Source organism: Echinops telfairi, unplaced genomic scaffold (genome assembly GCF_000313985.2).
Source record: "Echinops telfairi isolate 266 unplaced genomic scaffold, ASM31398v2 ScPeMD7_9;HRSCAF=40, whole genome shotgun sequence".
Lineage (NCBI taxonomy): Eukaryota > Metazoa > Chordata > Mammalia > Afrosoricida > Tenrecidae > Echinops > Echinops telfairi.
In genome coordinates, this window is record NW_022103906.1 from 12,903,466 (window position 1) to 12,929,762 (window position 26,297).

General features: G+C 44.7%; 1 protein-coding gene across 1 annotated transcript in view; it reads right to left on the reverse strand.

The window, feature by feature from the left end:
* Positions 1 to 15,522: 15,522 nt before the first annotated feature.
* Positions 15,523 to 26,297, reverse strand: part of LOC101641431 (L-threonine 3-dehydrogenase, mitochondrial) — an 18,134-nt gene continuing 7,359 nt past the window's right edge. Inside the window, exons 3-9 of the mRNA XM_004707638.2 lie at positions 24,593 to 24,635; positions 22,639 to 22,709; positions 20,795 to 20,944; positions 20,521 to 20,693; positions 19,039 to 19,129; positions 17,225 to 17,494; positions 15,523 to 16,172 (exon numbers count right to left, since the gene is read on the reverse strand). Coding sequence (XP_004707695.1) covers positions 16,033 to 16,172; positions 17,225 to 17,494; positions 19,039 to 19,129; positions 20,521 to 20,693; positions 20,795 to 20,944; positions 22,639 to 22,709; positions 24,593 to 24,635 — 938 coding nt within the window. The 3' untranslated portion in view covers positions 15,523 to 16,032. The remainder of the gene's footprint in view (positions 16,173 to 17,224; positions 17,495 to 19,038; positions 19,130 to 20,520; positions 20,694 to 20,794; positions 20,945 to 22,638; positions 22,710 to 24,592; positions 24,636 to 26,297) is intronic.

The window sequence follows — 26,297 nt, forward strand, 5'->3', positions numbered from 1 at the left end:
ATCCAATGTCATCCATAGCCTTCTGTAAACCAGGTGTTAAACCAATTTAAGCTCTGATATTATTCCCTCCTTCAGATTTGCTTTATATTAGTTATAATCCTTAGATCACATGGGCTGTGTGCTATTTCTGTGTGAATTTTATTCATGCCTCACTTACATGACTGCTTGTTTGAAGACAAGCCTTTAACACTCCAGACACTGGTCCTTCTGATAGCTGGGCACCATCAAGTTTCTTCACCACACTTTGCTGTAGCATCCATATCTTCAGTGATCTCTTCAAGAGGATTGAGTTAGTTAATTGTGCCAGCCTGGCCGATAATCACATGTGGTGCTGGTTGAAAGGCAGAGGGATAAATGGGTGGTGAAGCCTTGCCTTTCTAGTTCTCGGGTCTCTTGTTTTGTGATGGTTGCATTGGGTGCAGCTGCCTTAGCAGTTCCCTGCTTCAGCTTGCAAGATGGATTTCCTAGAAGACATCCCCAAGGAGAAGCCACATGGATCTATCCCGATGCAGCCCTGGGTGCTGGAGCAGCCGTGTGGAGACCCCTGCTAGTGCTGAGATGCTTATTCGTTCACTGACTCAGCTTTCCTCCTGCAGTCGGCATCATTGCCTCTGTTTTGTGAGGTGGAGGACTTTGTGGACTGGTGTTGGGTTAATGGGTTAATGTTGGACTTGTGGGCTTGGGTAGCATTGGGTTGGGATGTTTTCGTGATGCACATTTTCTTTACATAAAACTCTCTCTTATATATGAGTTGTTGTGGATTTGTTTCTCCAAAGTACCTAGACTAATACAAGGATGAATATCAAGCAGGGCCATGTCATAAGAACTAATTGTTCTTAGATTGGGGCTAGAATTAAGTGTGTGTCCAAAGTCCATTCATGCATCTATGGTTCATGTGTCTCTGATTCACCCTAAAGACATCATTGTCATTTTATGTTAGAGGACATTTTCGATCACCCCACCCACCGCCACTGCCATTGAGTCAATATTGAATCATAGCAACCCTATAAGACAGCGCTCCTCTACTTAACTAAATGCATCCATTTTCCATCTCATGGACTTCAACTATACTTGACCTACTTCACTAACAAGACTTCACATCATAGAAATATTGCCTTAGTTGAATTGTATGAGGGGATAAAGAATTAATGTTGGCTAAGAATTGTCATGAAATTGTGTGATTACAAAGTCAAGAAATTCAGTGAACCATGGATTGATTCAATGAATCATGGATTAATTCAATGAATCATGGGTAAGTGATGGGAATAACTGACTGAAACAAAGCATCTGAAAGGCCCGTGCAGTTGCTGGCATGATGTGATTTCTGCCCAGTGTTCTGACTGTCAAAGTGAAGAATGTGTGATTTGACTTCTTGTAACCACACACACCCTCCACCTTTCCTCATTTCTCTCTTTGATGCATTTACCTGTCTTCAATGTATCAACCAAAAAGGGCTATTTCTCCAACAAGGGAGGGCACTAGTGATATATTCCTCCATTTCATGAAAAGCAATTATTCCTTCAGTAAAATCTTTTGTTTTATTCTCTAACAAAACATCAGTCTAATGTTTCCACTAAGGGAAGATTGAGGAAATTTCTATTTTATTTTAAAATGGATGTTGAAATTTGACGTATATTTTTCTTGCATAATTGTTCCTTCCTAATATATGGAAATATAGATATAGAAATATAGAATATTCTGGACTATATAGAATATAGAATATTCTGTAGAATATTCTAGAATATGGATATAGAAATAGATTTTGTATATTGATTTTTCATCTTACAATCTCACTGCCAGGCTTGTTTTAATTCTTAGTGTTTGTGTGTGTGTATCTATCATTTTACTTTGAACTTATTTGTATCTTTGTATTGAAAAGTGTTTTTTCAGGCTTGAAGATAAGCAGGCAGCCATCTAACTGAGAAACAACAAAGCCCACAGGGAAGAAGCACACCAGCCTATCCCGACACGATCGCTGAAGACAGAGTGGGTGCATAAGCAAATGTGAAGAAAGCTGACAGTGCCCGGCTATCAAAAGATATGTCTGAGGTCCTATAGCTATAAGATAAACAAGTGGCCATCTAACTGAGAAACAACAAAGCCTACATGGAAGAAGCACACCAGTCTGTGAGATCAGAAGGTGTCGAAGGGATCAGGTATCAGGCATCAAAGACCAAAAAAACATAGCATTGAGAATGAAGGGGAGTGTGGAGTGGGCACCCAGGACTCATCTGTGGGAAATTGGACATCCCCTTGTAGAAGGGTCGCGGGGAGGAGACGAGCCAGTCAGGGTACAGTGTAGCAATGATGAAACATACAATTTTTCTCTAGTTCTTGAATGATTCCTCCTCCCAACTATCATGATCTCAATTCTACCTTACAAATCCAGCTGGACCAGAGGATGTATACTGGTACAGGTAGGAACTGGAAACACAGGGAATCCAGGACAGATGAGCCCCTCAGGACCAGTGGTGAGAGTGGTGATATGGGGAGGGTGGAGGGAAGGTGAGGGAGAAAGGGGGTATAGATTACAAAGATTTACATATAACCTCCTCCCTAAGGGATGGACAGTGTAAGATATGACAGTGGAAAAGTGGGTGAAAGGAAACGTCGGACAGTGTAAGATATGACAAAATAACAATAATTTATAAATTTTCAAGAGTTCATGGGGGGAGGGAGGGGATAAATGAGAAGCTGGTACCAAGGGCTCAAGTAGAAAACAACTGTTTTGAGAATGATGAGGGAAACAAATGTACAAAAGTGCTTGACACAATGGATGGATGTATGGATTGTGATAAGAGTTGTACAAGCCCCCAATAAAATGATTTTTTAAAGTGTTTTTTCAAGCAACTTTTTTCTAGTTTTTTAGTGTTTCCTCGCCACCCCATCTCCATTATCATGACCTCAATTTTACCTTACAAATCTGGCTAGATCGGTGCATGGACACTGGTACAGAGAAGAGCTCAAAACACAGGGAATCCAGGACAGATAAGCCCCTCAGGACCAATAATGAGAGTAGCAATACCAGGAGACTAAGGGGAAGGTGAGAAGAGAAAGGGGAAATCAATCACAATGATGTACATATAACCCCCTCCCAGGGAAACGGACAACAGAAAAGTGGGCAAAGGGAGACAGCGGTAGGTGTAAGACATGAAAAAATAATTTATAATTTTTCAAGGGATCATGAGGGAGGACGGGTGGGGGGGAATGAGCTGATACCAAGGGTTCAAGTAGAAAGAAAAGGTTTTGAAAATGATGGTGGCAACAAATGCACAAATGTGCTTGACACAATGGATGGATGCATGGATTATGATAAGAGCTGTAAGAGCCCCCAATAAAATAAATTTTAATGTGTTTTTTATTCAACTAACAATGGTTGTGGTTGTTGCCATTAGGTGCTATTGATCCTGACTCAGCAAGCTATGTACACCAGAGCAAAACCCTGCCCTATCCCATGCCAACCGCACTATTGCTGTTATGTTTGACCCATTGCTGAAGCTACTGTGTCAGCTCATCTCCTTAGGGGGTATTTCTCTTCTGTACTGACCTTCTCCTTTACCATGCCTGATGCCCTTTGTCAAGGACCAAACTCTCCCAGGGACACGTCTAATATACAAAAAACAAAGTTTTGCCATCCTTGCTTCTAAGGAGCATACTGGCTGTCCTTCTTCTGGGACAGAATTGCTTGTTCTTCTGGCAGTCCATGGTACTTTCAATATTCTTTGCTAACACAAAAATTAAAATCCATTGATTCTCCTGTGTTCTTCTCTTTTCATGTATGTATTCACATGCCTATGAGACCACTGGAAATATCATGGCTTGGATCAGGCACATCTTAGTCCTCAAAGTGACATCCTTGCTCTTCAACATTCCAAAGAGGTCTTGTGCAGCAGATTTATCCAGTACAATATGGTGCTTATTTCTTGACTTCCATGAGCATTGATTGATTGTGGATCTAAGTAAAATGAAATTCTTGACAACTTCAGTCTTTTGTTCACCTATCATGATATTGTGAAGATTTTGCTTTCTTTATATTGAGTTGTAATCATTTAAATTCAGCTCAATGCTTTTTGCTTTTATTTTTCTCTTTAGATCATCTCTTGGATGCTTGGACTATTTATAAGTGTGATATCTGATATCAAGTGTTTGGAAAATTTCCAGCTATCTTTTTGTTATTGGTTGCTAGTTTGGTTCCATTGTGGTGAGTCTACTCTCTCTGACTTCAATTCTTTTTCATTTGTTGAGGTTTGATTTATGATCAAGGATATGATCTATTTTTAAATGGGGGGAGTGCGGAGTGGAGATCCAAAGCCCATTAGTAGGCCACTGGAGATCCCCTTGCAGAGGGGTCTCGGGGAGGAGATGAGCCAGTCAGGGTGCGATGTAACAACGATGAGAAATACAACTTTCTTCTAGTTCCTAAATGTTTCCTCCCCGCTCCCACTACCATGACTCGAATTTGACCTTGCACCTCTGGCTAGACCAGAGGATGTACACTGGTACAGATAGGAACTGAAGATACAGGGAATCCAGGGCAGATGAGCCCTACAGGACCAGTGATGTGAGTGGCGAAACAGGGAGGGTAAAGGGAGAATGGGTAGGAAAGAGGGAACCAATTATAAGGAACTATATGTGACCTCCTCCCTGGGGGACAGACAACCAAAAAGTGGGTGAAGGGAGACGTCGGACAAAGCAAGATATGACAAAATACCAATTTATAAACTATCAAGGGCTCATGAGAGAGAGGGAAGCAGGGAGGGAGGGGAAAAATGAGGACCTAATGTCGGGGGTTTAAGTGGAGAGAAAATGTTTTGAGAATGATGTACAAATGCACTTTACACAATTGATGTGTGTATGGATTGCGATAACAGTTGTATGAGCCCCTAATAAAATGTTTAAAAAAAAATAAAATGGATTCCCTGGGAATAGTTATAGGCAGGAAGCTTAAGAAGAAAGTTGTTGCCCAAATCAGCTAGAAATAGCTATCCTTTCCCATAAACAAAGGGATTCTTCCAAAGAGATCAGGCACATATTAGAAGACTATGGGAAGAGACATATACAATAAGGATCAGCTATTTCATGAGCACACATGTACACCCACTTAAAACTTGGACATGCGCAGGAAGGATCAGCTATGCCATACGTCACTTGTCCACTTGAGTTCATCCGTTAAGAATCCACCAATACACACAACCACAACTTCCAGGTCGGCGTGGGAGGAGACCAGTCAGGGAGTGAGGACATGTAGATTGAGCCCACAGCCTCAGGTTTCCATTTTGGTTCCACTCTCCTCACCCCCTAACCACCCCCGGCCTTTTCCCGACTGTGCGTTTTTTCTCCACGCCGTCCTCCACGCTTTCCTTCCGGAGATAGCCCATTCTCTTTTCTTTTTTTTTCAAGTACATAGTGCTCTACCATTTACAACTCTTCCACATGCATTCTCATTTGACCTCGCATCAGCCCTGTGAGGTAGGCAGCTCTGAGGTTGAGCATATACACAGAGTTGATGCCTTTGATGGAGGAGTCGTGTTTTGTCTTTCGGCAGACCACATCCCCAAGGAAACAAAGGGGGATTACCTTGGTTCACACCCTCTAGTAAAGTGGAGACACAGAATACATCCCACCTTAATTAGGAGAACTCACTCCAAAATGGAATTTTCACCACAGGCATGGAAGCTAGAACGTATAATATGTCACATAAGGGGATGGGGCTAGAAGGGCCATGTTACTTGACTACATTCACAGATGCATCGTGTGGTAGTTAGATGATATGTCAACCTGAAGATGTCTGAAAATGTCGGGGTGGAATCAACCTGTCAATCAGGTCCCAGCCTGATCATGCTTCTTTGGTGGGGGATGGTCTTCTTATAACCAGGGAAACTGGGAACCTCCCTCCCTTTCTGCCCCTGGGACTCTCATTGACCCTGAGAGCTTCCAGAGCCCTGTCATGTTCTACCAACCTTGGATCCACATGACCCTGCACCCACCGGCCTCTGATTACCCTGCATTCTGCATCATTGCATGTGAGTCTGAAGAGGGCCTTAAAGTATTGGATTTATGGACTTGAGTTGGACTGGGCTGAGATGCCTTCCTGATATGCAATTACTTCTTGAGAGAAAGCTCTTTCTGGTACACAGATGAGTGTCACTGGATTTGTCTCTCTAGACAGCCTGGCCTAACACACCTAGAAACACTGAACCAATGGAATGTAGCTGCTTGTGGTGCGAGTGCTTATGAGCAACAGCTAGACATTTAAACCGCTGGAAGGACAGGTTTCCTCCTCTTGTCTTCACTCACACTCTTCGTTGTTTCTTTGTTGTTGTTTTTCCCAGTGTGGGGGGAGCTTAGTGGTAATTGAATTTATTTTTAAAATAAAATTGTATTGTTTCCAGTGGACGTTTGCACAGCAGATGAGGTGTTCATGGAACAGTTTCTGTTTACCTTGTTCAGTGATTCTCAGTGTTTATTTGCACCAACCCAGCAACATCTATGATTTTGTGAAGAGAGTAATAAATAGCCATTCTAATGATTTGCATTTTTGATCATACTAGTCATTATTCCTTTCACAGAATGAACATTTTAGACTGGAACCAACTTAAAGGGATTATTTTGCCGTATTCAGAATGGAACACAAACAAGGTACTCCATCACTTTATGATTTGTCATAATAATAGTGAAATAAAACAAAAACCAAACTCACTGCCATCGAATCGATGTCAACTCACAGCGACCCTATAGGACAGGGTAGAACTACCCCTGTGGGTTCCTGAGTTTGTGACTACTTATGGGAGAATGCCACCTCATCTTTCTCCCGTGGAGCAGCTGGTGGGTTCCCACTGCTGATCTTGCAATGAGTAACGACACAACAGTAGGACTCCTAATAATGAAATTAAGACCCAGAAAATGAGAGGCAGGTCTGCTTTGAAGTTGAAACCTTTGGATGTTTGATGTTTAGAATCTTTGATGTTTAAAATTAGTCATCAGTCTTCTGAAATGTAAACACAGTTTAAGAGATATGAAATGCTTATCCTATGTAACTCTTTTCATAAAACCTTTTGGGTAAATATCTCATGAAAATTTTTTAAAAGTATTTTTATTGTTTAAATGAGTCCTTTCTATTCACCCAATAAATGTCCATTATAATAGACAAAAAATAAATATATCTGTAAAGAATTGTGATCTCATTTTTTGTTTTGTTTTGCTACATGAACCCTTTAGTGACATTGACTTGCGCAACCATGATCACCCTCATTTTGATTTGTTCCTCCCACATTAACATAAGCTCACTGCCTCCTCAGGTTCCCATCTAATCTTTCTAGTACTCTTTCTAGACTAATCTGATAAAGAAGCCTACTGCCAATGAGTTGATCTAGACTCAAGAGTCACTCTATGTAGTCTGTATACCTTTACAGGAGCACCCAGCCTCATCTCTCTCCTGACCATTGGTCAATAACTTTGAACAACCGACCTTTCTGTAGCAGCCCGCATCTACCCCCATGGGCGATACACTGGAGTCCTTCATCTGATGAGAATTGCCTCTAAAGCAGAGGCTTGGTCCAGTAAGTCCCTGAAGAAATGGTATGTGGGTCATGTCTGACCTCTTCTGGCTACACAAAAGAGAAGAAGTGACTGGCACACCAGTCCAGGACCAATGGTCTCAAGCCAGAGGTCAGACCTGCTCCCACCCTCCATCCTTCTTAACTCTATTCTGACACGCACCATTCCTCTCAGGACACTCGACTTTTCCATTAAAGTTCTATACAAATCATTGCACTGGGCTTTTATACCAGTTTTTAAAATTCAAGTTAGCCAACTTTTGACACCTGTTTCAGAAATGCTGCCAAATATACCTGCTTCACCCCAAGCATACAACTCATTGGTTTCCATGGGGTTAAAAAAAAATGGTTGTCATTTCTTCCCACCTATTACACCCCCCGCCCCCCACCCCTGGAGAGTTTGTGCTGGTTCTTGCAAAACAATGCCAACACTATTAGGATTGCCTCTAGTCAACGGCTATGCTAAAATATAGCTGACAATGTGAATGTTAGAATAGAGAGCTGGGTGTGGTTTTATTTGTACCCATGAATGCCAAGCAAATCCTCTAGTCCTGCTCTAAGCAGTGGTTAGGGGGCTGAAGAGGTCTAGCGGCAAGCTCTGTAGCAGATAGACACTGTTCAGTTAACTATCTGCCTTTGACATTACTGGATTGGTTAACAGATAAACTGAGTGTTATCATTAATATAAGCAAGCAAAATTGTGCTGTTTAGTTTAAAATAGTTGTACACGTATATTGATAGCTATACAGTAAATTTCAAAGGTTAGCTTTGAAGACAATAAATATATAATGAAATGTGCAAAGACCTGGAGTTAGAAAGGCAAAAAATAAGAACACACTCAGCACTGAAGGGAAAATGTAAGCCCCAATGAGATAGTTAAGGTTTATTGTGCCAACCTGGCTGATAAACACGTGGGATTAATTGAAGGGTGGAGACATAAATGGCTCAGTGAGCCTCGCCTTTCTAGTTCTCGGGTCTCTTGCTTTCTGATGGTCTGACCAGGGTGCAGCTGCCTTAATCAGTTCCCTGCTTCAGCTGGCAAGGCTCACTTCCTGCAAGACATCCCTGAGGAGAAGCCACATGGACCTACTCTGATGAGGCCTTGAATACTGGAACAGCAGTGTGGAGACCCCTGCCAGCACTGAGATGCTCACACACTCGCTGATTCGGCTGTCCTCCTGCAGTCAGCATCATTGTGTGTGTTTTGGGAGATGGAGGACTTTGTAGATTGGAGTTGGACATATGGGCTAATGTTGGACTTATGGGCTTGGACAGCACCGGGTTGGGATGCTTTCTTGAGGTAGACTTACCCTTTATATAAAATTCTCTTTTACATGTATGAGTTTCTGTGGATTTATTTCCCTAGTTTACCCAGACTAACACACCCGAGTTGCAATACTGAAGGATTCCATGGGCAAAATTCAAGTCTTCCTAACTCTCAGCCAGCAACATTGTGTCCTCTGCATATCGAAGGTTGTTAATAAGCCTTCCTAATTCTGATACCACCTTCTTCATGTAGTCCAGATTCTCCAGTTATTTGTTCATCGTACAGATTGAATAAGTATTCTCCTCAGTGCTATCAATAATTTGTGATGATCCACACAGTCAAACACTTTTGTGTAGTCAATTAAACACAAGTAAATATCCTGGTATTCTCTGCTTGGGGCCAAGATCCATCTGTCAATAATGACACCCCTCTTTCCATGACCTCTTCTGTAGTCAGCTTGGATTTCGTGCAGCTCCTTGTTAATGTGCTATTGCAACTGTTGTTGAGTGAACTTCAACATTTACTTGATTGCAGTATTAAATGATATTGTTCTATAATTATCTGTCACAAAGAACACGTTTTTCAACAATTATTTCTTCCTGTTTCAAAATTTTGCATTCTAATCACCAATAATTATTCATGCATGCTTGATCAATTTCAGATGGAAGAAATTGGTAGAATTCATCAATTTCATTAGTTTTGGTGGTTAGTGTGTAAACTAGAGTAACCGTTGTATTAACTGGGTTTCCAGACACAGTAATTAAATGGCATGATTACATACTTGAGATTTCATCTAAGGCAGCCATTGAAGGAGTCCCTGACCCAAGCCATGGTGTTTGCAATTGTCTCATATGCATGTGAAAGTTGGATATTGAATACAGAAGAATCGATACATTTGAATTATGGGGCTGGTGAAGAGTATTGAAAGTAGCATGAACTGCCCAAAGAACAGACAAATCTGTGTTGAAGGAAGCACAGCCAGAAAGCTGCTTACAAGTGAAGATGGCCCGATTTTGTCGTATGTACTTTGGACATGTTATCAGAACAGACCAGTCCTGGAGGCCATCCTGCTTGGTAAAGTAGAACAAACTCACTGACCTTGAGTCAATGCCAACTCATAATGACCCTGTAGGGTAAGGTCGAACTAGGTTATGACTCTCTACAGGGGTAGACACCCCCGTCTTTCTCCCATGGAGCAGCTGGTGGTTTCAAACTGCTGACCTTGTGGATCACAGCCCAACTTATGACTGCTGTCCCATCAGGGCTCCTTGGTAAAGTAGAAAGGCAGCAAAGAAGAGGAAGACCCTCAAAGGGGTAGTTCGGCCCTTCGGCCACAACAAGGGCCTGGGCATCACAACTGTGAGGACGACTCAGGAGCAGGTAGTGTTTCTTAAGGTCTCCAGGAGTCAGAACCAATCTGAAGGCACCTATAAGCCCCTCAACAATGAGAAAGTTAATTTGTTAAAACGCCCACTTGGGTAATTCTTTAATAGTAGTATTAGATAACTAAGTCAGAGGAAAGATTTCTTTTCATTTATGTATCTTAAGATTTTAAACTCTTAACACAGGTGTTTATTTTTCAGTGACAAAATTTTAAGTGTGTGTGTGTGTGTGTGTGTTTAATACCCATGCCTTTACTATAAAACACAAAAACAAACTAGCCATTTGGTCCAGGTAAGTTAAAAAATACTATTAGCAATCCACGTCTTCCCATGATCAGTGCCCCCAGCAGGGCAGTAATAGTCATTGCCCAGAAGGCTATTTTGTGATTTTTTTAAACAATGTGCCTTAATCCAGTCATTAAATTGTGGCTTTGTTGGCGACAATTTTTGTTGTTGGCAATGCCATCAAGCCAACAGAACTAACGATACCCTGTGTGAATCTTCAAGGCTGAGAACATGAAAGGAAAATCACATTTGTATTCTTCTTTTATTAAAAAAAACAACTTTGTAAACACACATTTTCTCGTAAGTAGTTCCTCATACCATTTCTGAATTAACTATAGAAAAAAAACCCTCTTCCTCCAACAGAGAACAGCTCTTTTTATAATAAAACACCGAGTCACCCCCTAGATCTCAAGATGTGCACAGATATTGTTGAAATATAAAGGGTAACTCTAATTTTAGTCTTAATTAGGGGGCAAAGGCATTCATTTGGAACAGCCTTGTGCTTTGAGGTTATTCCAGAGGTGCACTTGCAGATTTAGGAAGATGAAAAGAAACCATTTGAATCAAACATTCCTCTCAGAGGTCACCCACATTGCCTGTCAGAAATACCGAAAGACTAAGGTTTAAGAGATAAAGCTCCCTCAGTATGGTTGTTTCTTCTCTTCGCATGGAAGAATCACCTTTTGTTCTCACAAGATAATTTTGAATTAAGATAGCTAGCAATTGTTTATCAAACTACAAATAATAGGTAAACTAGCTTCAAAATCCAATCACCTATACAAATGTTCGTGCATTATTTCTAAAAACCCTAAGTGTCCATAAACATATAAATGGATAAACAAAATTAAGTACAATTGATCCTCCTTATCTGTAGGTTCCACATCTTCAGATTCAACCAACCACAGGTCAATAATATTAGGGGGCGGAATGAGAGGAGCAAGTGGTCAATCATCAAAGAAATAGCTCAGAGGCTGAGAGGGGTCCCAAAAGCTCTTTATAGTATATTAGAAACTACAAGTGAACTAAAGTATACTAGGAAGTACCCCCCAAAAGAACAAGAATTGTGCTGTGTGGAGTGGAGCTTTCGTAGTATGAATTTTACCTGCTAGGCGAGCATCCAGCAAGTCACTCTGAGTTAGTGCACCCAGTGGCATCACCTGGGAAGATTCTCTCTGGTCACATGATTTTTTCATCAAAACAGTTTTGCTCAAACCTCATTTGTGTGTGTGTGTGATGGTCCATTTAAGAAAACATCGTGTAGCTGTGAAATTTTGTTTCCTGCTCAGGAAAAATGCCACAGAAACTCTTGTGATGTTGAACATAGCATATAAGGACACCACAATGGAAAAAACTCAAGTGTATGAGTGGTTTTCTTGGTTCAGGAAAGATGTTACATTGATGACAAACCATGTTCTGGACATCCATTAACTTCCTGAATGGGTGAAAATGTCGACTCAGCGCATTTTTAGTTCCTTCCACCAGGTCAGACTGCTAACCAAAACTTTCTATCTAGAGATTCTGAAAAGACTGCATAAAAGTGTGACAAAAAAGGCCAGACTTGTGGCAGATTGAGGATTGGTTTTGCCACCACAATAACGCAGCTGCTCATGCAACCATCTCAGTGTGCCAGTTTTGGCAAAAAACAGCATGCCTCTCTCGCCCCTCACACCTGACTCACCTGACCTCACTCTGTGCAGCTTCTTTTCGTTTCTGCAAATGGACGTGAAAGGACAGCTATCTGACAACACAGAAGAGGTGAAGAAGACACAAGAGAAGTGCTATCAGCCATCCAAACAGATAGTTTGAAAAGTGTTTCTAGGAATGGAATTGCAGATGTGACAAATGTGTTAAGTGCAATGGAGAGTCCTTTGGAGGTGATCGGTTGTGTTAAATACATAGCTTTGGGGTGGGGCGTGGAATCCCGGGGTTGTTTGGGTACCCCCTCATACGTGAGCATGTAGCATGTAAGTTCTATGCAAACACTGTGACATTTCAACTACGCAGCAGGAGTATCTGCAGAGTTTGGTGTCCATAAGGGTCCTGGAACCAAGCCCCTGTGAAGACCGAGGGGCAGCGGAATGTTTTTTCAGCAGTAAAAAGACTGAAACACGGATACATGCTACAGCATGGATAACCCTTGAAAAGATGATGCTAAACGAAGGAAGTTAGCCTCAAGACCTCACAAATTTATGTGAAATGTCCAGAATAGGCAAATTCATAAACAAAAAAGTCAGCTACTCGTCGCCTAGGTGAGATGTAGTCAATTATTTCTATGGCCCTTCCAGCCATAATCCTGTTGAGCTACGATCCCTTACATGAGATATTCCTTTGTGGCTGTGACTGAGGCTATAACCCCACTTTGGAGGGGGGTTTCTGCTATGGTAATGGGTAGGATGAAGGTGAGATTAAGTTTCTACCTTAGTGGAAAGTGTGAGCCAAGTGCCACCCTTTGTGTCCTTGGGTATAAGATGTGCTGAAGGACACGAGGCACACCTCAAAGATACTCATCTGTGTATAGAGCCAGCTCACAAGCAGGAATACGGTGAGAAAGCCCAGGACCATCAAAGGAGTATGTTTGAGATCTCTCTCTGTAGTGCTGGAGGCCAAGACCAGAGGCACATGAGGCTGCAGCAAAGGACCTATGGGACAGAACAAAGGAGCCAGATCAAGACTAGACGCTGAGGCAGAGATTATGAGACTATGAGGCTGGGCAGTGGTTTGGCTTCCTGGCCCCTGGAGGCAGAGGCCAAGGGACCACACTGCTAAAAGCTTGAGGACTGAAGAAACCTGGCTACTGGCTGAGCAGAGTTGGTGCTGTGGATTAATGACTCTCCTCCCATTTAGACCACTTGCCTTGTGGTAAGCTGTTCATTCCCGCAATAAGTCCTGTTCTGAGTGTTGTCTATGAGTTCTGTGTGGCCATATCAACAAACTATTAGATCCACCCCAGAAGTAGACTGCCATGGGAGGGATGGTTGGCATCAAAGAGGTATAGACAGTTGTTGGTGGAGGCATGTCTGACCTCTGCCTCAAGGACAATGTGGAATCAAAAATGGGTAATATCACTCACTGCCACCAAGTCAATGCTGACTTGTAGTGACCCACTACGGGTTTCTGAAACTGTAACTGTTTAGGGGAGTAGAAAGCCCAGTCTTTTCCCCAAGGAGCTGCTGATGGTTTTGAACTGCCGACCATTGGGATCACAACCTTACACATAATCACTATACCACCAAGACTCTTGTGTTAATGGGTAAGGTTGATGTTTGTATAATTTGGTGAATTTACTAAAAACCATTGAACTATAAGCTGTAAGTGGCAGATATCTTTTATTTTTTGTTGTCATTGAGCATATAAACAGAACAAACACCTTCCATACGAGTCAGTGACATTGTGCAAGCATTTTCACACACCCTTTTCCCAGTTGTTCCTCCTACATCCACATAAACCCTCTGCTCACCCCTCCCCGAGTCTCCTAAGTAGTCTTTCCAGTTGTCACTTGGATCCCAGCGTTCTTAACAGCTTAATATTCCAGGGATACCTTCTTTACTAACTCAGCTATTTGTTTTAAAAAGACTTCAGTGGATAGCTTTGGTTTAAAGCATCTCAGGGCAATAGTTTTAGGAATATCTAGTCTCCATGCTTCCAAGAAGTCTGGATTCCAGACTTTGAAATTCTGTTTTGTATATTCTCCCATTTGATAAGGATTCTTTTATAGGGTCTTTGACCAAAATTTTCAATAGCCAGGCATCATCTAGTGCTTCTGGTCTCGTGGGGGTAAAAATCAGCCACAGGCTCCACTTCTCCCTTTTGGACACTCCTTCTTCCTCTGTTCCTCCAAACAAATAGAAAGCAATGGTACTGAACCACACAATGAACCGGGAGGGACAACGGAACCACTGAACATGCAGGCCAATGAACTGTGATACAAACTACAGAGTCCTGGTGGTGTAGTGGTTATGCACTGGGCTCCTAAGGTCAGCAGTTTGAAACCCCTAGCCTCTCCATGGAAAAAAAAAGATGGGCTTTCTAATGAACTGTGATACCCATCAAACCAAAGCTTCAATCTTCAATCTAAGAAAGAGAACAATGAGGTGACTGGTTGTGCATAAGCCGTCTCAGCAGCTGCGTTGGGTTGTAAATCACACCATGCGTGCCATTTCAGCTCTTGACAGGTGTTAAGTGGATGCATTTTACATTCATTCTTAATAATGGGAGCGGTGGATCCCACCTCATGACTGTCTGGTTTTAGAAAATGTTAAATGCAAGTTTAATTATACTAAATAAGGGGGGGGGCAACTACATTAATATAGCTATTGGACAAAAAATCTCATTGTACTTAACGGTTAAAAACCCCACACGAATACCATTAAGAACAGAAATGCTTTCTAATGACCCGTTTGTTGTTGCCAAATGCATCTATGATTAGTCCGTGGGGTAGGAAATTTCACTTTCTAGTGGTTTCGTCCTGAGGTAGCTAGAAAACACGAATCTGTGTGTTCACACAGCAATTACATCAGAGGGTAGGGTAGCTCTTGCAAAGAGTACAAAAGGACTCTCCAGAGAGCAGTGTTTAAATTGGCCAAAAGCCGCGCGTTCTGGCTGGCTGGGAATCACCTGTGGCACCAAGAGATGGCCAGCCGTTGGCTGAGTCGACACGCACAGGTGCAGCCCAGAAACTCAGCGAAGGGACTCAAACTCCTGGGGTTAGCACTCAGTAACTTACCCCTGAAGGGTTAGAAACAGTCACGTGAGCAGCTGCTAACGGAAAGGTTGGACATTAAAGTCCACCCAGAGGTCCCTTGGAAGAAAGGCGTGGTGAATTAGTTCCCCAAAATCAGCCATGGAAAACCCTAGGGAGCACCGTTCTGCTCTGACCCCCATGGAGTCACCAAGAGTCAGCCTCAGAGGCCGCCACGGAGCTCACCAAACAGACGAGCAACCAACAGAGCGGAGAAGCCCCCCGTTCCTTGTTAGACCCTTCAGGGGCTTTTCCTACGGATTTCCACAAACAAAACAAGACGTAATCGCTCTGAAGCAAGAGGTGCTAAAATCGTTTGAACGTGATGAGCATGGAACGCAATACAGCAAGCAATCTTTCATGCTCCGATTGAACAGTAAAGAACATTTTTAAATTAGGAGATTGTCTCGGAGAGTCCTTAACATATCATCTTTGGCCTCTAGTCAAGAGAACAATAAAGTCTTAAGAGTCTCATTGAATTACATTTAATTAAACACGAACATCACATACTTTCACCTTCTCCCAAATGGTAACTTAAATCTTAATGAAAGAAATGGAATTTGGTTATTAGTGCTTTGGGGAAATTTTTTAAAAGATTTCAAAGTCTTGCCACCAAACTTTAAAGCTTTTTTTTTTTTTTAAGTGGTTACCAACAGCCTCGTTCTCTACTTAGCAGTTCAATATGAACCGCCCAAGTTTAGTCCAATCATTTAACTTTAGTTCCTTGGCATCTACAACATAATTGGCTTTAAAATTTGCCCTGGACAGCTGTCCAGGACACGGGCCTTCTTCCTCGAAACACTGTCAGTTAGCCTGGGCAACTCGAGCGCCAGAGCCATGTAAGTTCAACATCGTCGTCACCAACTCCGGAAGATCAAAATCGTGTTTCCATCCCCAGTCCTTCCGAGCATTGCTGTCATCAAAGTTCATGGGCCAACTATCCGCTAGAACAAATGGAGGTGTAGAGTAAGTCAGCAGGGTACCACACAGTGAAGTGTCTGACCACTAGCCTAGTGGTTGGCCACCCAAACCCACCCAAAGGTGCCTCAGAAGCCAAGCCTGGCCACGGCTGCTGAAAACGCTGTGGAGTTGCTGGAGTTCTCTTCTGCACCCATGAGTTGAAATTGCCCGGACAGCAACTAACAGTACGCCTGAGTTAGCTCCCACCATGGAAACTCACTGCCATCGCGCCGCCTCTGACTCACGGCGACCCTACAGGACAGAGGCGAACTGCCCTCGTGGGCTTCTGAGACTGGCACTGTTTACAGGAGTAGAAGCCTCAGCTCTCTCTCCAGCGGAGTGGCTAGTGGTTTTTAAGCTACTGACCCTGTGGTTTGCAGCCAAACTCCTAAGCCCTACACCAGCAGGGTTCCTAAATTAGCTAGATTTACAAAAAAGGTCAAAAGCATCTTACATAAAGCTTTCTCCTACAAAGTACCCAGAAGAAATTCCCTCGTTCGGTAGGCCGGAGCTGCTGCTGCACGCAGAGTGGTCGTCTTAGATTAAAACGAGACGTCTTGCACCTCTCCTGCCAAGCACTGTGGAATTTTCACCTATCATTACAATCTCGCACTTTCTCCTTGAGTCTGGCTTTAATGTCACAGATTAGGAAATACACCCAGAATGGGGTGTCAGGGCATAAAGTGCCCAAGGCAAGCATTTGCAGACCTAGACCGGTTCCCTATTGTCCCCATCACTTCCACTTCTGTTTGTTTTACGTTTAAGCTGTAGTGTCGGTGAGATGCTGACAGGCTGTTAATTTGGAATGAGTATTTCCCCGTGGTAGATATCATTTGTAAAATCAGAGCCTCTGCTGACTTTGGCTCATTTCAAGCAGGGTGGGTCTCTCACTCACCCACACGGTCCATGGGCCTAATAAATTCTGGAGAAGAAAGCTGTGCTCACTCAACCTGTCACTATCTATACCCCTACAGAACCCACAGCGAGGGCCAAGCTTTCATTTGAGCCTGAGAGTGATTGGCACTGACGGACCCACCTATGGCCTGCCGGACAGAATCCACGTTGTATGTGATCTGGAACTCCGGCACGTGCTTCAGAACCTCCTGGGCCAGCTCCTTCGGGGTGAAGCTCATGGCGTTTATGTTGTAAGTCCTCATGGAGAGAGACTTTGCTGGGGCCTCCATGACCTCCAGGGTGGCCCTGAGACAGTCGTCAATGTACATCATTGGGAGCTTTGTGCTAGGTTTCAGGTTGCACTCAAACCTGCCATTCTTAGCAGCGCTGTGGAAAATCTGGACCGCGTAATCTGAAAGGAAATTCTGCCCGTGGGTTTTCTGACAGCAAAAGAATGAAGCAAATCTTTGGCTCGAGGATCCTCTTGGACTCCCGGAAAGGTTCTCCAGATGCCTAGAGCCCACTCCGAGAAAAGCTATCTTTAAGGTAGAAGCTTTTAAAAAGTAAACCCAAACTTCCTTCTAAACCCTTCAGACACTGTGGAGTATTTCCTACATTTTATATTGGCACTCAAACATAGCATTTCCTGAGTCCAATACATGCTATGTCAAAAGCAATAATGATTAATAATGTTTATTTTCCTTTCAAGTATTCAATGAATAGAGTCTGTTTAATAAGACATTGTGGAGTTACATAATCTCCTATCAACTTGAATGAAAGAGTGGAATCTAGCCTGTCAATCAGGTCATAGCCAATAATGCTTCTCCTGAGGATTCTGGGAACTCCTGTTTTCCTCCCTGGAGGCAGGGCGCGCACTCTCTCTGCTTCACCTTCCTGTTGACAAGCCACGTGGAGTCATGCTGATGACAGCTACAACCCTGGAGATGCTTCTACCACCACTGGATCCACAAGACTTTCCCCTCACTGGCCCGTGATCTTCCTGCATTCAGCATCATTGCATGTGTGGTGTGAGTCTGAAGAGGGCTTTAAAGACTGGTCTCGGAGTTATGGGCTGATATCGGACTTATGGACTTGACCTGGACTGGGCCGGGCTGTTTTCTTGATAGACACACATATATGAATGTCTCGAGTTGTTTCAATATGGACTGACACAGCCATCTTTGTAGGAAGGCTACACTCAAAGGAAAGAGGCTGTTCTCATTTGATGTCTTCCCACATAGTGGGTGATACATTTAGTCTCGAAGCATATATGTGATTTTAACTTTGTGATTAGATAAGCTCAATAGTGAGTTGCAAACTCAGACCTTTGCCGCCCTTAGCAAATGTAAGTCAGTAGGGTTCAACGAGTATCTCAGATGCACATCTTGGGAAGGAAGCCCTCTCTCATCTAGACAGGACTAGAAGAGAGCAGATTTATTCACCACGAAGAAGAGTCCTCCTAGTCGTGAAAAAGCCTATTTTAGTACATACAGAATGTGGTGGGGTGAGATTTTTCTTCATAGGGCTCTTCTAGTCGATGTCTCTGTAACTCCCACCGAATGACTGGATGGGACACAGCAAACAGGGCATGCGTGACCCTGGGAGAGGGCTGTGATCAGTGGGAGTTACCACCCTTCCCTGGCTATAAGGATGCGCCGTCTCGCGGGAAGAAAGAAAAACCGCAAGCCCATTGGGCGAGCCTCTGTGCAGCACATTCACGACCTCTCAGAGACTGGGAGGCAGAGGCGCGGCTCGGGGAGGCAGCCGCGGAGGGATCACATGCCTGAGAAGCTGAGTGCCAGTGGGAAGAATGGGTGACGTCAGACTAAGGTAAAGAAGGAAGGCGGGAGAAGCCATGTCTGGCCCCTGCCTCGAGGCAAAGGGAAGCCAGAGGAGGTCAGATAAGGCCCCTCCCACACCATTTACTGAGCAGAAAAAATAAGGAAGAACATTTACCAGTTGTTCCTCCTCCAGGTTGGGAGTCTGCTGAAATGATTCCGGGATATCTCAGGCATCGGAAATCTAACCCATATCGATAATAATAGTACTATAAAAAAGATAAACAGATTTTTTAAATTTCTTAATCAAATAGAGCAATGCAGTAAAATAGTGCTTCTCTCTCTGAAATACACTGCCTTATAATTAACTATGTCAAGAGCTAACCCAAGGTGAGAGGTTCAAACCTATCAGCTGTTTTGAGAGAGACAGAAGAGGCTTTCTCCCATAAAGATCTGAAGTATCAGAGAGCCAACAGGACTGTTTTATTCTGTCCTATAGGGTTGCGATGAGTCAGAATCAACTCAATGTCAGTGATTTTGGTGTTTTGGTTAAAGAATATGAAGACTTTAGTTTCCAACCTCTTTTTTTTTTTTTTTTTGAAGGGATGCACCACTTGTGGTCTTAAATCAGTCTCCAAGGGATGCTCTGCATGCAGTATTAGAAAGCATTCCGAGGGAGAACACTGGAGAAGAGAGAACGATGCCTACAGGATACCACTGGAGAGGTCGGACATTAACTGATCACCACAGTTGAGTTTCAAGGATCAAAAGGGTAGTAAAAGAATACCAGAGAACCAAAAAGATGGTTGAAGTTTTCCATAGTAGGTCTCTTACTGCCACAGTTGACTATGCCTCATAGAACCCCTGGGACAGGGTAGAACTGCTCCTGTGGGTTTCTGAGGCTAGAGAGCCTCATCTTTCTCCAGTGAGGCAGCTGGTAGGTTCGAACCACAGACCTTGTGGTTAGCAGCTGAGTGTGTAGCCCACTCTGCTACTAGGGCTCTTTCCATAACAGGAGGTTTAAAATAACCACTGAAAAAACCCAGACCCATTGCTGGAGAGTTGATTGTGCCTCATGACGATGCGCCGTGTTCCAGATACAGAGTAGGACTGCTCCGTAAGTTGTCTCGGCTGTCATCTTTACAAAAGCAGACTGGCACGCTTTTGTTCTGTAGCACAGCTGGGAGGGGCACCCGGCGACGGGAAGTGCTGTGACTATCACTATCTGATTGTGAAAGGAGCCCTGGTGGACCAGTGGTTATGGTCAGCAGTTCAAAACCGCTCAGCGCTCTGAGAAAGCGAGATGGGGATTTCCATTCCCGTGATCAGTTACAAGCCTCGGAAACTCACTGGGGCAGTTCCACCCTGTCCTGTAAGGTTGCTATGAGTCGGCATCGACTCGATGGCAGGGAGTTTTAGCGGATTGCGAACAGGCAGCCCGTTACAGCTGAGGGATGAGGCGGTCTGCAGGCGCAATGGATACCAGACCCTTGGCGAGCCCAAGGATTTGCACGAGTATCTCTGGGAAGCAGAACTGGGGTGAAGCCCAACTAGCCCCAAGGATGAACCGGCAGGCATTTGAGCTAACAGGCAGGAAGAAAGGAACACTGATTTCCTTCACTCAGGGTGCATTCAACCAGACCCGCCATGCAATCCTCACCTCTCCCATGAGCTCCGCGTGAACCTTGGACACACCATAGATGGTCCTGGGTCTCTGGATACAGAGATCAGGGGTCGGGTCCCGGGGAGAAGTCGGTCCGAAGGCGCCAATGGTACTAGGCACAAACAAGCGCAGGCCGTGCTCGGTTGCAATATCCAGCACGTTGTGCAGTCCTGAAATGAAGACACAGCAGCACAGTCTGAAAACTGCTTTTTGACCAAAGAGCCGGGAAAGTTGGCCAATGGCTCCTACTGGGTAAGAGGCGGACACTTACCAGTTATGTTTACTGCTCTCGCCAGAGACACGTTCGCTTCTCCAACGGCACTGAGCAAAGCGCTATAGTGAAACAACCAGGTGATACGGTTGTTCACCACTATCTCGCGCAGGTTCTTGTAGTCCAGGATATCGGAATAAATGAACGGACCTACGAGAAGTACAGCCACAGAGGTGAAGCTGGAAGAGCGACAAGGACCTTCCCCCTTGTTGCCGTGTAACTTCCACTAATACCAAGTTGGTGGGCAAAACCACTTGGCCAGCTGGCGGCACTCTTCCTGATAAAGGAATGCCACAGCACAGCCACCGTGTGCTTGGTCAGTGCTCCTGGGGCCGAGGGCCCTGGGGTCCAGTCCGACTCAGCGAGCGGCCCATGTGAAGGGGCGGAGCGGCCGGTAGGGTTTTTTCAGCTGCTGTCTTTATAGCAGCAGGTCACGGGTCTTTCTCGCACAGAGCCACTGGGCGGGTTCAAACCACCAGTCCTCCGGGTAGCAGCCAAGTGTTTGCTTACTCACTGTAGCACCAGGGCCGTCCTTAGAGTCAGCGTTAGCTAATAGCTCTCAAGTGCTTTATGTCCATTAACTTTCACACCACCTTTACGGTAGATGAGGAAATAGAGGCACCGGGATAAGTACGTGGCCAAGCTAAACAGCAAGCAAGGAAGCACTAGGGCTCAGAGCCCAGGTAAGCAGAGCCAGCCCCAGGGTCAGTGCTGTCAATGCCCAGACTGCGACCCTGCTTGGACACAGGTCTGAACCACCACTGTTCAGAGGGATTTCACTTTACCTAAAAGCTGCAGTCTAAAAGAAACAGACAAATGGAGTTTTAGAAGAATTAAACAGCACACCTACACCTTTGTACAGGAGAACCATAAAGCATACCCAATCACAGTCCCTGTCTGCTGATGTTATCTAATACCGATTCGCTCCACAGAAAGTAGCAGATGACCCGGACAGGACCAGGAGGCATTACGGAATCATTTGTAAGGCTGCAGTAACTGGACTGTGAGAGTCTGGGAGCTCTGATGGCATAGTGGGCCACTGAGTACTAGTCACAAGATCTGTTCACCAGTCACTTCTTGTGGAAAAGTCGAGGCTTTCTACCTTGGTAAGGATTTGTCAGAAAACTTCAGAACCCCACAGGCGCAGTGCGAGTCTGTCCTCTGGGGCAGCTCGGAGCTGGCATCAGCTTGCTGCAGTCGGTTTGGTATGGAGACTCTGGACGGGTCGTTTCATAGCGCGTCGACATGGGGATGGCTGTTGGGTGCTGTCAGGTCGACTTGGACTCACAGTGAGCCCCTGGTCACATGGCAGGCCCCAGGGGGTCATGGGGTTTTCTGGAGTATTATCTTTATGGAAGAAAATCACCATGTCTTTCTTCGGTGGAGCAGTCGCCTGGGTTTCAACTACCAGCCTCTGGCTAGCAGTTTAGTGCTTACCTGTTTATATCACCAGGGCACCTTCTACAATGAAATACGGGAATCAGATATCTCCACCTGTCTAAGGTTCCTATTACCTCTTTACAGAAGCACTCGATGTTGGTTTATTTTCTCTCTGAGCCACTTAGTTGACTAAAAACTCAACAGGACAAGAATCAAATCTTTGGGCATTATTCCAAAGCTTGACTTCAAGCTCAAGAGAACTCTCGGGCTTGTGTCAGTTGAATGACAACTGTGTTATTATAGACATAGGGCAGAACTAAGAAGGGCAAAAGCAAGTATCACCGTTGTATCATAATAACGTGTCTTTCTGCAAGTCACGAACCTCGTACACGCTGACTCCATGAGCAGTCTAATAAGTGCATTTAGAAAATAAAAAATAAAAGCAATACACGCTGATATCCTACCACTGTGGAAGATGTGGTTGGGGGGCTTCCTTATATCAGACAAGATCACATTGTCCTTTCCAAATCGCTTCCTACAAGGCAAATCAGAACACACCAGTTGGCAACTCTATGACATAAGCAGTCTTATGAAACCAATATTTGAATAAGAACCACACCTTCTCCTCACTGATCAACTACCTGGTTATCCATATTTAATCACCTATCCAACTCTTTTGCTCATTAACCTGTGTTTCTCCCTAGGTCCAGCTCCTGCCCACAAAGCCACCCCTCTGCATCAGTTTCACAGGGATGAGGCCAGCTCTCCACAGACCCTTTGCCAGTCCCATCCCCACCTGGGGAACCACTAGTGCAGTGCTTCATGGCAGGGATGGCTGCAGGGCTCGGGGCAGAGTCCTAGGAAGCACCCTTGAGTGTGGAGAGGCTCAGGTAAAGGAAAGGGAAGGGGGATTGCTGCTGCTGTTACCCCCTATTCCCGCACCCTGGAGAGACACACAGGGCGAGGATACTGGGGGAAATTCTGGACCCAGGGGCTGCAGAAGAAACCAGTTGTCCCCTGCTCCTCTGCCATGACCTACGCTACTGAACTCTTCTTCCCAGCAGCCATTGGTCTCCAGGTTCTTAGCATTGGATTCCAAGCCTCCCCAGACCAGCAGTCCATCATTCATCTCCATGAGGACTGCCCCAGCCTGCAGGGCAGCCATAGGTGGCCAGGGCTGACGGGGGGTGGCTGCAAAAGGCTGCAGTCACCAACCCCCACCACTGTCTTCACCCCTCGCCCTACTGGTTGTCAGAGCCTCAGAGCCACTAAATGTACCTCTAGCCCAACCACCAGGCCCCAGGGCCACTTGAACACCATTCCCCAAGGCCGTGAGGTCCAGAGCACAGTGGTGCCAGGGATACAGCAGTTCCGAGAGTCTGGGCCCAGGTCTGGGTCCTAAAGCCAGCTCCTCCCCATCCTCACATAATGCTGATTTTGTATAAGGACCTGGCCTTTAGGACCTAACCATGTTGCTAAGTGAGGAGTTGGTATATTAGTTTCCTGTCAGCCTCCAAGTCCCTCCTTTTATGGAATAAATAAATCGTTTTATGGAGGTCTCTTACATATATTATAACAAACCATACATCTGTTCCCTCAAGTGGACATGTACAATGATTGGCATCAACAATTTCTAAACATTATCTTTCTTCTTGAGTCTTTAGATATCAGCTTTTTTTTTCATTCCTTTAATATCAGTCCCTACTTTTCATTCCTCTCCTCGCACCTCCCCAGTCGTCCTCAATACACACCTTGAGGTTCCTCTCCTCCCCACTCATCCCCAGCACATACACCGTCAGATTCCTCTCCTCACACCTCCCCAGTCGTCCTCAATATACACACCTTGAGGTTCCTCTCCTCCCCTCCATCCCCAGCACACACACCGTCAGATTCCTCTCCTCACACCTCCCTAATTGTCTTCAGTATGTACACACGCCATTCATTCTTGCCGTAATGAAGCCATTCTCTATGGGTGGCCCCCATCTTCCAGTTCTACCCTCACCCCATGGTCACTGCTGCACTTGTCACCCATTTCTTCCCATTATTCCTGGAGTTTTCCCTCTCCCTGCTCAGTTTTATGTCCTTCTCACCTCCTCTGCTCCAGCTCGCCAAAATCTCATTGTTCCCTACTAATTGCTGCCTATTCCTCCCTCCACCCACAGACAAACGCCAGGTAATGATTCATCTCGATCCAAGTTTTACTTTGTCTGTTAGAAAAGAAAGGATGCACTAGGCTGGGAGACATCAGCTCGTGGGCTTATGACATGTCCTGGCCATGAGAAGGCAAAAATTACATGTGATGTCTTAAAAATAGTCAAGGAACAAGGCAAGGAAGAAGCCATGGTTAAAAAGAAGCCTAAGACAAGCTTCACATATGTAAGAACTTACATTTTAAACTTCAAGATTTAGAGCTCTTACCTCAAAAGGTTCGCAAGCCCCACTCCAAGTTGGCCAAGACCCCCTAGGTGAAGAAAATAAAAAATGGAGCTTTAATCCAAGTCTTAACTAACTCTAATAATTCCAAAATATAATAACTGAATTCAACTCTTTTTATTCTTAGCTAGTCAGGTAATGTCTTAGATTGATCTAATTATTGTTTCCTTATATGCTTCTAGGAGTCCTGCTGGCATAGTGGTCACATGTTAGGGTGATAATTGCAGGGTTAGCGGTTTGAAACCATTAGCCACCCCTCAGAAGACTGGGCTTTCTACTCCTGTAAACAGTCACAGTCTCAGAAACTCACCGGGATGGCAGTTCCACCCTGTCCTGTCAGGTCACCATATGTCAGCAGCGGCTGGATGGTAGCAAGTTAGGTTTCGGTTTGGTAGATGCTTCTAAGCAACACATGGCAGCACTGAGAACATGGGACTACCTCTCCCAAACTCGTACGGAGAGCATTCCAGATGGCAAATACAAGGCTCTCTGAGCACAGAGAGACTGAGAGGATGAGGAGAAGCAAGGACATTGGAAGAGAAAAAACTTTAAAGCACATCTCAAGAAAGCATGGCTCCTTCCTTGGGTCACCAATTCACATGAAGCCTTCATGATTCTGAAGCAGTCCTGAAATCTCTTCTATTACACATGCCAGAACCATGCAAAGACAAATAGACATGGATCGATTCTATGAGTGGGCTGTATTCTGTCCTCTAAAAGATGCTCATGTCCTAACCCCTGCATCTCTAAAGGTAACTCTGCTTACAAGCAGGGCTCTCCTTGTGTTATGTTACTGAGGCCCCTGCTGGAGCAGGCCCCTAAACTCATGCCCTTCAGAATGGCATCTTAGAAAACGGAAAATAGACACTGGGGAAAAAGACCATGTGAGGGGCCTTTTAGAAGCCTGGGAATGCCAAAGACTGCCAGCAGCTACTGGACGCTCAAAGAGGCAAAGGACCTTCCCCTAGATCCATGCCCTGAATTCAGACATCTAGCCCCTTGAACTGTGAGGAAATGAATGTTCTTTGAAGCCATCCACAGGTGTTTTTCTTCAGGCAGGACTAGGTCATTAGGACAGACATTAACCTTTAATGGGAAGATCAAGGATCCTGTTCTCCATCAGAACTGGACTGAGACAAGAAGGAGGGACAGACCAAGATGGCCACTTGAAAGAAGAGAAGCTAAGTGACAAGGAGCCACTAAGACCATGAAAAATGACTTCCACAGCTCTCTACTTTGAAGGCTGACCAAAGCCCCTGGCAGAAACTGGAGGGAGCTGGGGGCCAGCAGCACATTCGGAAGGAGTTCAAAGGTCAGTCTCATACAGGAGCAAATGCGGGAAAATCTAGAAAGTGGGTTTCCTGTTAGTATTTGTGAACCGGGACAAAAACAAAGACCTCCAAACTAGTAGCAGACCCTAGCAGATACTGCGTCACCGGGAACTGCAAGAGACTAGAGCGCATATCCGGACAGACAACCATCTGAGTGAACTAGAGGGGAAATGACTAACCTTGAAACCCACTGACAAGGTGAGCAGGAGGCTGTGGAACACCAAGCAACATTGTTTATGAGGAAATTAGGCCAATGATGGGCAGGCAAGAAGAGGGAACCATACTGCATGTGTTAATGGACTGAGAGGCTGACTTGGGGGTGGGGGCAGCAATTACTGAGTGGCAGAGGGAGGGCTGGG